This window comes from Platalea leucorodia (genome assembly GCF_965183815.1).
Source record: "Platalea leucorodia genome assembly, chromosome: 1".
In the NCBI taxonomy this organism is placed as follows: Eukaryota; Metazoa; Chordata; class Aves; order Pelecaniformes; family Threskiornithidae; genus Platalea; species Platalea leucorodia.
The window spans coordinates 163804456-163817485 of record NC_138823.1 but is presented as its reverse complement, the minus strand read 5'-3'; the positions used below and the strand labels follow the sequence as shown (position 1 = coordinate 163817485).

At 44.6% G+C, this 13030-nt stretch overlaps 1 protein-coding gene across 1 annotated transcript in view; it reads right to left on the bottom strand.

Annotated features, from left to right (window-relative positions):
* GARS1 (glycyl-tRNA synthetase 1) overlaps positions 1 to 12626 on the bottom strand; it is a gene marked incomplete at its 5' end in the record, with an annotated part of 28688 nt that extends 16062 nt beyond the window's left edge. Inside the window, 7 exons of the mRNA XM_082328731.1 lie at positions 20 to 165; positions 1932 to 2008; positions 3420 to 3508; positions 4503 to 4644; positions 5774 to 5876; positions 8783 to 8884; positions 12456 to 12626. Coding sequence (XP_082184857.1) covers positions 20 to 165; positions 1932 to 2008; positions 3420 to 3508; positions 4503 to 4644; positions 5774 to 5876; positions 8783 to 8884; positions 12456 to 12626 — 830 coding nt within the window. The remainder of the gene's footprint in view (positions 1 to 19; positions 166 to 1931; positions 2009 to 3419; positions 3509 to 4502; positions 4645 to 5773; positions 5877 to 8782; positions 8885 to 12455) is intronic.
* Positions 12627 to 13030: the final 404 nt, after the last annotated feature.

The window sequence follows — 13030 nt, the reverse complement described above, 5'->3', positions numbered from 1 at the left end:
GAATGAGATCAGTACCTACCCAGGCATGTTTCCTCCAGGCCCAATGGAGGTCTTGAACATCAGATTGAAAGAAACAGGAGGGGACAGGTCATTCCCCGTGATAGGTGATTTCACGTTGTAGTTCACAAAGAGGTCTGCAAGTTCTTGCTGGCCATAGTTGTCCAACTAATATCAAAACACAGGAGAACTATTGTAATTACTAGACAAGATAACAGGAATGAATTCTGTCCTTTTCATCTTTTACTGAGCATGATCCACAGCTCTGAATCACCTGCCCACAATGTTTCCTTTTAACCTAAATTTTCAAGCAAGCTAAAGTTTGAACTGATGATAGAATACACTGCACATCTGCAAACCCATTTTAGTAATATAGGTCCACGACTCAGTCATACCACAGAAAGTCTAAAGTCTACATAGAAACGCAAGCACTGAGCATAAGAGTGGGTGTAAAGCAGCAGAAAAGTCATTGGGACTGCATCACCACCCACCAGTAGCTTCTTTTGAACAGTTTCAGCTAAAACATGGGGAGCAATGTGTTGAGAAGGAAAAAAATACAGCGATGAGGGAGAAGAGAGCCAAAATTTCAGCAGTGCTTTGTCTGCATTCATTTCTCTTTCCTCTGTTGCATGAAACACAATATTCAAGCTATGCATTAGATGCTCTCTTTTAGAGCTGTTCTGCATTTTCGTTAAATAGAGCAAATCTGCAGCACAGGGATTCTTGGTGCGACATTTTCCATTTGCTCTGAAAACCATTTGGTAATGACTGGACACTTTCACAAGTGGGATAACGTCAGCCCCTTCCACGACCTTACCTTCCCCTTCCTCTGGAAGATGGGAATCAAGCAGTAGTAGAACCACAGATCTAACTGCAACCTAACCACACAAAAGCCGCCATTTCTGGCATTATTTTGTGCATTTATGTACTAGCCTTTTGCAAATGTACATTTAACTGTAGTTTCTAGACTTAAGTGCCACAAAGGATCTATACTGAACCAATGATTTAACACCAATGATTTAATACTCGTTTAAAATCAAATGAGCTGCTTCTAGCATTAATTGTCATCATCCTTCATATATTAGCGAAAACTCAAGACAGGAGATAAAAAGAGTTCATTAATAGAGGGATTCCCCTAAAGGATGGTCAAAGTTCAGCATTGTAGTGTGGAAAACCTAATGACAGCTGCTCAGTGATGCAATACACTGGGAAAAAAAAAAAGAGTTGCTCTTTCTGGAAGGAAATATTCATTCTATGCATGGCTCTGGAAGCATTTACCCTAGAAGTCATGAGAAAAAAGCAAAGTAAGAAAAAACAAATAAAATAAAGGCAAATGTCTGCACAGCTGCTCAGGAATGTCAGCCTGGAGCACCAACTACTCTCACGGTAAACAAAGAAAAATCTGTGCAGGGTGCTAGAGACAGAGGAACAAATCTCAAGTTCTTGAAAGCTGAAACAACTTTAAAACATACCAATTCAGTGCTAAGGTGATTCAGAAAAACCCCGACAAGATTTCTCATCCGTCTCTGTTCCTTTGTATCATAATCCCACAGTGAGGAATTTACAAAGGTGAAGGAGGGATTGAGAAGAAACACGCTTTTTGCCAGGGTGTGAAGTGGAACAGAGCAGACAAGCTCCAAGAACAGAGCTTCAGCCCTACCAGCCCAACATTCGAGACACTAATTAATAGCAATAACTCTCCAAAATAGCAGAAGGAGGGAGATACAATTAACCAGCAAGTTCACAGTATTTGTTAACCAGTAAGTTTTCAGTATTTAGGAGCATGTACAGCCCAACAAGTATCTCTCAGGTAAAGACTTCTGAGCATTTTCCGAGACACAGAAGGGACATCGCCGCCTCTGGACTCAGCGCACCCCACTTCTTCTGTTACACACACATCTCTGAAGCATTCACCTCCCTATGCAGGCACCTACCTGTGTCAGAACATTTTCCATTTCTGCCTTTTTCTCTGCTGTGCACTTCTTGTCAGACATAAGCTTTTGCAGGTGAGCTGTAAGCAAGAAAAGTATGTAGTGAGTTTATACTGCAACCCCATCGCTTGACCCCAATGTAAAGCTAAACAGATCAGAGGGATCCTCCAGGATAAGCATACGTCCACCAGTTGTCTTGCTGGTGTCTATCAGGGCAATTCCACTCATGTCATCAGGGCAATGCTGATCTACAGCAGAGAAGCGGCACCAGTTCGCTGTACTGGTGTGCCACAGGGAAAACAACAGGTCCTTATCTAGTTTCTTTCCAATACTCATTCCTCTAAACCCAAGCAATGGCTCTGTAGTCCCTTTCTCCTTATTCTCTTTCTGTACAGACTGGAAATTAAAAGCAACGTCTGATCCCGAGCCAGCAAGGCTAATTTTACCCAAATGCACTCAGAGGCACGTACTGACTTGGTATGGTAGGGTTAGACTGCATTCCACTGTAAAGCACAGCATCCTCCATGAGTTACAAAGGCAGACAGTGATGCCAAGACTTCCCACTCTCATTTGAAAAAAGCAATCTGACTTTTTAGTGGCAGTAACAGCAGGTGGCTGTGATGGGCTGCAGAAGAGACAGGGACACTTGTTTATGATGCTGTTCAGGTGCAAAGTGGGTTGAGGTTAGATGGGCTTCTTTGGGTTTTTTTTTAATAAAACAAAAATTCTAACTGAATATTACGAAAACAGCTTTAATGCCAATACAGATTGTTCTACATACTTAACTTCCAAGGAAAAGGCTAGAAAACTAGGGAGCACAACTCACTTCAACCTAGAGCGCAACAATCCTTCCTTTCACAATGGAGCTGTAGATTAAAAAGTTTTCAAATAGGTTTCTTATTTCTAAGATTCCTTCATGTGATTTTTTTTTTTTTTCAATAACCAGGAAGAAGTGTGAGTACTTTGCAAACCTAAGAAAAGCCTGAAGTCTATTTAGGATTCCCAAAAGCCAGCTGAGTTCTAAGGTATATGAAAGTCAGCAGCTGCTGTGTAATTGACTTTTGCATAGGGAAAGCATGCTCTGTCCCCTTGTATTGTCATTAAATCATTTCTCAGTTCTGAACAAAAAGCAACTGAAACTCAAGAAAAGTAAGACCAGAACACAGTAGAGAACAGGAACCTTGTTATATAGGGAGTCCTCAGCTTAGACAACACGGTAATCTTTTATGGCCTGATGACACAGGATTTTATAAGAAGTGACCCAACTATGGTTTTACTAGAGATCCTGTTCCTCGTTAAGACACTAACACAACATTTGGGTGGAACTGAGAACTTACAGGATCTTTGGAATGGTATGATTAATGAACTACAAACACAAGTATGAAAGACTGGCTACACCAACTGGCCTTCCTTGAGAAAGATACTCTTTTCCCATGTTTGTACCACTGCAAGAAATCCCCAAGCCCACCTAGCCTTGGAACAAAACCAAACCTTTCAAGAGATGATCAGCACGAAAACATTCCCCATTTTTCACATCTTTCACCATGAAGTCAGCAAACTTGTCTACATGGCCAGAAGTCCTAGAAAAGATGATACAAAGAAGGAACATGAAAGCTGCCACCGGAGAGCCCCGGGTACTGCGTGATCCCAGTGGACAGACCATCACCAGAGAGAAGTCCTTCAAACTATGTGCCCAAACTGCAGGCTCGCTCTTGCTTCAGATTACAGATTCACATTGAGCAGTACCATCCCACAGAAAATCAGATCTGTGAGAAAGTATCAATACATCTAAATCTTAAAATGTGTCACACTTAGTGCCTTTAGGATCGAAGCAAGACATAGATGCAGTTGTGAGGAGTAACCAGTAGTTTAGTGGACAGATTCCCACTATTTTATACCCGTGACCCATGAAAGCTTCTGCCCATTATGCTGTGACCCATACAAAGTAACGCAGTTGACTCAGCTCAGACTCTCATTCCAAAAGCTCCTGACATATTTAGCAAACCTGTGGGTAGTCTTAGTGGAGATACGTGAGGTGAAAGGGTCCAGAGTCTGAACCATGCTCTCACCCTGGAAGACGGTCCCTCTACCTGGTCTGCGGATAAAAAGAGGGCTTCAATCCCCAGGGCTACAGAAGCATCATTTGCATTCAGAGCTCAATTAACACATTGCATATTGCCATCCCTCCACAGAGAAGGGAAAAACAGCCAAGCAACCTGGCCACTGCCCTAGACTATGACCCAGGTGTCCCAGATTTAGGCAAGTCATCTAATCCTTTTTCTTGTCTTCTTGATCTTTTAGAAAAAGGGATAATGGCAATTTCTCACCTAATGGGACTGCTAGGAGACATTAAGACATTAGACTCTCAGACACGAGTCCCACTGCTCTCCCTGATTTATGGAACAACAGCTTCTCACACTGACCTGTGCACTGATATCTAATTATTTTGCACTGCAATGGGGTACGAAATTGGGTGACCCAGTCTCAAGATCCCTGCGGGTAATTTTACAGAAGACTGTAAAAAGCAACTATGACCAGAAATTACAAGCTGCAGAAAAAAAGACCCATATTTACTTCAGAACCGGCTCTGGTGTGAGCATGGTACAGTCAATCTCCAGGATTTGCTCTTCCTGAATAAAGTGCTGTCTCCATGCCTGGATGATGTTGTTCTTCAAAGCACACCCAACAGGCCCAAAGTCATACAGACCACTGACACCTGCAAAGAAAAAAAGGTAAAAAAAAACCAACTGTGGTAGGTGTGAGATTGTATGAACCTGCATTGTTTGGAGGAAAAGTCCTCCCTTCTCAGTGTTTCCATCAGTTGATTTAAGCCTGAGGTAATTTTCTGAGAACGAAGCATCAGCTTCTTTGTGCTAAACAGAATATGGAATGTGTCTCGCTGTAGTACTTTTTTACATGAAGACCCATGACATAAAGGCTGAAAGTAAACCCTGTGAAGCACCTAGACAGACACTGCACTACACACTAACCAATACAGTTCAGTCGCAGAGCACACTGGGGCGTCAGGTAGTGGTAGAAGCTGAAACTGATAAATACCTGCAACCAACAACTGTAAAAGCCACCCTCTCTCCACCAATGCACTACGTTTTGTGGAGAGTTTTTGTGGGAGCAATCTATCTGAAAGAGGAATCTGAATACAGAGGTGATAATGCATGTGCCAAAGCAATTTGTTATTGTCAGCAATAAAGCATATCTGCCAATCACTAGTTCAGGCACAAAGATAAAAAAAAAAGAAAAAGAAAAAGCCAATAAAACAACCCAGAGTATTTATTTTAGTATTTTAGGTGAAAGAGCAGTAATGACACAGGCACCATGCTGCCCCTCCCCAAGCTGCTCAAATCAGCCACCTGAAGAGATTCAACAGACACATTCGTTCACGTGTTCAATAAAGTTCATTGACAAAGTTCATTAAGGTAACAGGTTCTAAAGTTCACAGTAGTTTTCAGCATGATCTTGCTCAGACAGGGATGAATCGTTACGAGGAAATAAGCTGATCACTTTCTTAAATGCCAAAACACCCTACCCCTCTGAAAAGAAATCATCTTCTACAATGTAATGCTCAGAACCTGCATCCTAAAGTCCACTCATTTGCATTCAGAAAGCAAGAGGCAAATTTTGAACCCTCTCCCCACCCTAAGACTTTAGGAAGGAGGAAACTTTTGAAAGGCTTACAGACTCAAGCAGGACAGTTTAAAGCCAACTTTAAAAAAAAATTATTTTACGTTGCATTAATATAACATCGCAAGAGTACAGCATTTCACACAGCTAGAAGACCAGAACATTAGCCTAAAGGGATTAAAATGTGTGTTTCTTCAAGTCTGTACCTCCATAAATAGAAAAGGCTTGATCATAGAAAAACCTCCTTTTCAGGGTGTCTTCCATTTTAACTCTGTCCACAATGTCATCTTTGGGCTGTAAGGCCAGCTCCTGTAATTCAAGCAAACCGAAAACAGTTAATAGCTCCAGTTTCTGGCAGAAGGACAAATGCGCTCCATTCACCACTATGAGTCAAAAGTCTGTAAAGACCATTTTGAAGCAAAGGTATCCTGCCAACATGTTCATTTTCCACAGAGGAATTGTCACACTGAGATTCAAGTGCTCACTTACGAACATGACTGTCTGAATGCAGCATTTTAGACACTCGAGGTGGACTCATCTGCCCTAACTTTCAGACAACTAAGTCTGAGCTAGTTATCCTCAGCTTTCTTTACAATCAATGGAGAGAAATGGCAATTTCTGAAGCAATTCTTCTGACCTATTTCCCCCTTCCGACTATAAAAAAAAGCTTAAAGTGACTAGCTCAGACTACAAACATCTAACTCTCAGTATATATGAAGCCTTCAATAAAGCATAGCTCACATGGAAGAATTTTTACCATGAAGGTTACGAACATCGTCATCCTTGTGCTCTGCCAAAGGCGTGTATTTAGCTACTTGTACAAAGCATATCTATTTGCAAAATGTAGGCTTTCACAAATACGGCCCCCCGCACTCAGAAAATTTAGTTACAGAGTACCTAAATGCCCTGACTAGATTCTGTGAAAATGTTTTACAGCAGACTATTTTATCTGAAAACCTATGATTTTTGCAACCAAATCCCTTAGTGAAGTCAACAGACTTGAAAGATTTTCTTCAACAACAGATGTTTTGATAATTAAAGCAGAGTTAAGCCAAGAAGTTCAATAAATTAATTCAGATCCTCCTAAGTGGCTAACGCTACCATTTTGAACAGCCTTTTGGTAACAAAAAGTATTGCATGACCAAGAATTTCAAAGTTTTCTTTTTTGAGCATCTATAAAGACAAATAAACGTGGTCTAATTTTAAAAGCACTGTACCTCTGCTGCTCCCATGAATTAGCATAAGCCAAGGAGTAACTTTGCACGAGAGACAGAAAGAGTCAAAGACAGGCAGAGGGCACAGAGACAGGCAAGCACGAGAATGGTACTTTTAAAGCATGGAAAGGGAATCCGTTTGGCACTCTCTGCCTAAAAACATAGAATCACATTTCACAACGACCAGGGTTTCTTAACAGAAAGGATGTCTTTTGCCTAGAGATGGACAGGAGAAGAGCAACAGTGACACAGCCCAATTCTGAACTGGCAGGGAGAAATGGCCAGCAGCACAGGAGTAATTGGAGTAGGTATAGAATTCTGCAGAGCTCCTCTTCTACCACCTAAGAAGTCAAAGAAACAGCCTCTTCTATCTGGCATACATTCATAAACATAAATATATTCATAAATAGAAGGCAGAAAAGCACCTGTGTTAGCCTCCAGGGGAAAGAAAGACCCCGTACAGGAGCAGAATCATCTACTGACTTAAGATACGGCTTGAGGACATAAAGCCAACGAATTTTAAACACTCAACTGCTCTGCCCTGTTCAAAGCTCCAAATTCAGAACCACTCTGCTATCTTTAAGTCGGAATCACAGGGCTTGAAAACTCTACCAGCAGCTGCTGAAGCTAACGAGCATTCACACTGCTGCCTTCTGCAGAAGTTGCAAGTGCTGTGATGCATTGCTGGAAACACCATCAAGAGAGAAAGACTATATCGGAGTGCTGCACTCACAAGGGCAGACGCTGCGTTTGCAAGGTCATTCTTGCACTGACAGGGATACAGCCCACAGAAATTGTGTAACTGGCAAGCACGCCTCTACGCTGCATCCTACAGGCACTCTTCCAACAGAAAGGTGGGGCTCACAGGGATACCAGGACTCCTAACCTGCCTTGCTATGTCTCTCTACGTCAAGCTTCTGAGGGCTGGGAAACAGAATTGGGAAAGCATTTAGAAACTATTTATTCCAGGATGACCTAGCTATCAAAACAGGTTTCACGCAATGGCTTCAAAGCACATTTCTATGCTGAATACTAAGTAAAAATGACATATTTTTACTTGGGTTAAATGTATACAAACAGGTAGCCATAACACCAGACCTGACAGAGAGCGCTGTTTGCCTCACACGACTCTGTAGGACAAATAGGGTCAACTCAGGTATACTCACATTCTCACAGTAAGTTCGTTGCAAGCAGTGGCGTATTTATTTATTTATTCATTTATTTTTAAGAGTACCACCAAAGCACAACTACATTTTGATATGTAATACAAATTAGAAAGAAGCTTGCAGTTTCCTGGGTGAATCTACACACCTGACTGTTGTTACGCTTCAGGAGTTTCTTTTTGTTGTTTCAGTCTGAGAAGGGAAGGGAAGCACACAGGAAAAGGAAGTGTATTTTTACTTGTTTATTGATTTAGAGACAAAACAAACTTGAAGGTCCACCATTTCATTTACAGAAAGACTTTTCAGAGCACAATCACATTTAAAAAAGGGGGCATAATTTCAGTACACCCCTCTCTTTAAGGCTGAGGAAAACCATAGGCTATTTGAAACGTCTCCAAAAACTTTGTTTAAACTGTAGCAAAGAAAATGGTTTCTAAAGAAACATGTTCTCTGCCAGTCTGGGAATTTAAATGCTGCACAAAGAATCTGAAGATGAAACTCACTACGGTGAACAGCACGTCCTCTCACTGTGCACAAGAGATCTATACAGTAAAGGAAGATTAGCAACATATGCACTGAATTTCAGCTTTGACTATGAACAACCTGAACTCCTATTTATTTGTTCGCACACTGTGATTTAATGCTAAGACATTAGCGTAACAGATAAAGAACAAAATTGCCACTAGTTGGAAACTTGCAAACTATTTCAGAAGTGATTCAAACGGTCTGCCCTGCTATGACTGTTTAGCCCAAATCAATACTGTAAAAAAGCATTAAGTAGAGATTTTAAGGCATTTCATATGAAACTGTGGAACTCAAATTTAATTTCCAGACTCACCTTGGCTTCTAGGACCCTCTTCCGAGCTTTGAGCTCTGCTACAGCTTTGTCTATATCCACCTGAGGAGCTTTCTCTTCCTTTAGCTTCCTTACCAGTTCTCCCTAGAAGAAGGAGACAAAACACAAGATATACGTTCTTTCTTTGAATGCCATAGACGAGAACTCTCTTTCTTTCAGCTCCCCTGGCAATCCAAAAGGAGGGTTTTGTCCTGCCTCCCCGCTCTCCACGCAGGTCTCAAGAGGCTGCTTCAATTGGCAGAAGTGAGAAACACTTATGCATTGAGAGTTAGCAGAACTAGACATTATTACAGAAATTCAACCCTACACACACTGTTGTCAAATCCCAGAGCGGTTATTAAATCTCAGTGTGCAAATATACTCCTGTATGCACCACTTCACGGCAGATTTCCACAAATCCTAGCTTTCTGTCTTTGAGGATGAACTAAGTGGATTCTCAGATAGTTAATACAGGCTTTGTGCTCTTTTTCTCGGAAACAAGGCTTCTCTTTCTTCTACCCCTTCCCTTGCCTTCAAAATTTATGACCATTTTAGACTTCTTTTCCTCTGTCAAATCTGTTCAAAATTGACCGATAAGCACACAAAATTTTAGAAGGAGGTATCATAGAAGACAGACATTTTTAGCCTAATGTCTAAGCAAAGAAGGCATTGCATTATCTGTAAAAACACTTATTGTTTTTAAAACCTGTCCAGTAACTTTGGGAAAGAATGGAGTGGAAAAAAAAAAAAAAACATTAAAAAACCCACAAAAAAACCCCCAATGCCTAAATATTTCAGAGCCGCAAAACCCTGCAGTGGGCTTACACCAAGGTCTTGACCCAAGTCAAACCAACATCACCTTGTTATGGTTCCACAGAGGTCTGTCTACCCCATGGGGACGATCCTCCCCTTTCATCCCAGGGAAGTGCTCAACCCCTAAACACCCAGCACCATGCTTTTCTGAACGTGATCCTCAGCAGTCATGCCCAGCTTGCACTTGGAGATAAATTAATTAAAAGTCTTCCTTTCAGTCCACTCTTCTTCAGCCAAAACCGAGGTCTATCTTGAATTACTGAGAAGGACAAAGGAGCTGACCCAGGGGGAAAAAGCAGAGAAAAGTCAATGCCTTCTCAAGTGGGGTGTTCTAAGAATGGGAAGCTCCAAGTTCAGCTTTTTTCTTGCATCTTGCACATCTCCATTACACAAAAAGAAAAAAAAAAAAAAAAAAAGAAAAAGATCCAAAGAGATTACCACATTTCCACAATACTAGCTTTTTCACAAATTCTGCGCTTTTCTGACATTAATATTACAGGCAACTGAGAAACCAAAGAGAAGAGAATACACAAATTGCCATTCAGTAATCAGATAAGAAAAGCTGAAAGTGCTTCGGAGACTAAGGAGTTCAAAGGCTAATTTTATTAATAAACAGAGGAAGACTCAAAAGACTGCATTAAAACAAATGCACACACAACGAAAGAAAGAAAAATAAGAATCCTGGTAGGCTCCCTAACCCCATTGCCTACAAGAACAGTACAAATCTGCCGTTTCCTTCCTGTTAACTAGTTATACCAAAACGTGAAACTTTCACTCTAGGGCTGAGGACTTCAACTGCCATTCCTGGGTAACGTGGCAGAGGGAGGGATCGGATCTGTTTTTTTTTCTTTTAAAGTAGTAAGTCCAAATTGCCTTTGTTGAGCTAGGGGGTCGGCAGTGGGAAAACATCAAGGTAGCAGCAAAGCAGCGACTGCTGACTCAACAGAGCTATCACCCTGCTCATGGCTGAGCATCTAAAAACAGCATACAGCAACTCTTTGTCCTGATCTATAAGTAAAAGAGTACTGAGACATACGCAAGGAGAAGAAAACAAAAAAACACAACTGAAGCAAATAATTATGTTTGCTGACAGGACTCAATCTAATTAAAGCTACAAGCTCGAGCCCAACCCAGAGGAGGAGTGCACAGCAGCACTCGATGTGGCAAATTTTGCTGCAGCTTTGTCCCATAGACCAGTAAAGCAGAGAGGGATCCACCCCTGGATCACGGCAGCTTATTGCATCAGGCACTGCTGCAGGAAGATAGGCTGCTCACTTTCCTCTCCATAGGTTAAGAGTCCCTTAGCTTTAATTAAACTGCTTCTCCACAAGCTGATAGACAGAGTCCTCTGCATCATAAGGTATCAACTACCCCAATCTTTGTTACTCTTTCCCTTTCCTCTTGTGCAAAGATCTCACTGAATTACTACTGTCAGCTGTACAACACAATATCTGTGGTCCTAGCTATACGAATTTACCCACAAACCTTTCTTTGGCACCCCACACTCCTGTCCCCATCCCACAGGCAGAAAGAAGGGGTTCAATGATACTTTAAAGGCAAATGACAGCATCCAAGATATAGGATTTTAAAATAAATAAATTGGCTGGTTCTAGAAATCATCATTTTGTTTATAAGAAGCTCTCTTGCCAAGGCATTATGCTGTACAATGATTCATAATAAAAACTCATTGAAGTGCTGGTATAATTAGAGGGCCATAAATCCACTCATTTAATGGGAAAACACAGGCACAAATGTACAAATACCTGGGACACACACATAGCTCTGCGTGCAGCTAAGCAGACTACGGATTCAGCCAAAGGAGGCGTGCGGGGAACCCACACGCATAGGTCTTGCTGCTAAAGCAGGGAGGGAGGGGAGCTTCCACGAGCTGCGAGCAGGCTCCGCTGCCAGTAACGCACACAGCAAGGGAACCAAGATCAAGATTCACTTAGGAAATAAAAAGACAACCAAATCCTTCTCAGGTAAGAAGGAAGCAAAAGATAATAGCTTCATCTGCGAAGGAGGTGGAAAGAGAACGTGATGCAGTCCCAGCTAACAGGGGACAGCTAGAGAAGTAAGAATGATGAAATGGAAAATGTGCAAAGGAATTAATACCCCTCCTGTAGCAGGCAAATATGCAACTCTAAAGAATGCCATTTACCTCCAACACCAACTCAGCTCGAAGGGGAAGTCATCGCGTGACCCTGCTGGATGAGGGAACCTATGCAGGCTGTTTTATAAAGAAAATGTGAAGCGGCAGGGCCCTAAAAGCATGACAGAGTCAGCCTTGGGCACAGAAGTCCCATCAAGCCCAGGGGAGGGAAGCCAGGTAGCCTGACGCACAGATCCAGCCCTGCAAGGCAGCCCCAACGCCCACCACCACTGCGGGGAGGGGAGAGGGCAGCCCCCCAGCCTGCCAGCCCGCTTCTGCGGGTCCGAGGGGAGACACCTGCGGACCCCGCACCCGGCCAGAAGCCCCGGGCAAACCCACAGGGCCCCTGGGCTGCGGGCTCCGGGCTGGAGCACCGCAGTGCCCCGGAGCGCGGCACTGGAGGCTCGCAAGCCCCGCGGGGCTGAGGGGAGGCGCTGCCTTCGCTCCGCAGGGCAGACCCCCCCGGAGCACAGCCCAGGCAGGGCTCCGGGGGACACGGGGGGCACGACGCCTCCCCACAGAGCCGAGGCAGCGGCCGGCCGCCGCGGGCCCGGAGCTCCGGGCGGCTCTGTCACACACCCGACCCCCTCAGCGAGACCCCCGTCCCCCAGCCGGGACCCCCCCACCTCAGGCGGCTCCTCCCCGGCGGGTGTCCCCCCCCCCCCCCTCAGGCGGGGCTCCCCGCTCCTCAGCCGGGCCGAGGCGGGTTACCTGATGCCGCACCGCCTGCCTGAGGGGCGCAAGCAGCGCCTCGGCTTGCGGACCGTCCATGGGGGTCGCGGCCGGGGCGGGCCGGGAGCGGAGCGGGGCGGCGGGCGGGCAGGCGAGGCGGCGCAGGCGGCGCAGGAGGGCGGGCAGGGCGCTACGGGGCGGCAGCGGCATGGAGAGGCGCGGCGCGCCGCCCTGCCCCCCCACGCATGATGAAATCCCGCCCGGCGTAAAACCGGCCCGCGTCCCGCCGCCGCACTTTCCGCACGGGCGGCGGCAGCAGCAGCAGCAGCAGCGGCCGCCGCCGGCCCCGCCGCAGATTCGGCACGGCGCGGCGCGGTGCAGCGGCGCGCCGCTAGGGGGCGCGCAAGAAGAGGGCCGTTCCCCCGCCCACACAGCCCGCCGCGGGCCGGGGAAGCGCTGAGGGCCTCGGCGCGGGGGGTGGTGGTGGTGGTGTGTGTGTGTTATTTTTTCAATCAGCTGCAGCATTTGAGCTCTAAAAGCTTTGTAATTTTTGGGCTTGGCGGTGTTTTGGTTTTCGCTGATCCACGGTCTTCCTTCCGCTGCCCGGGGAGGGC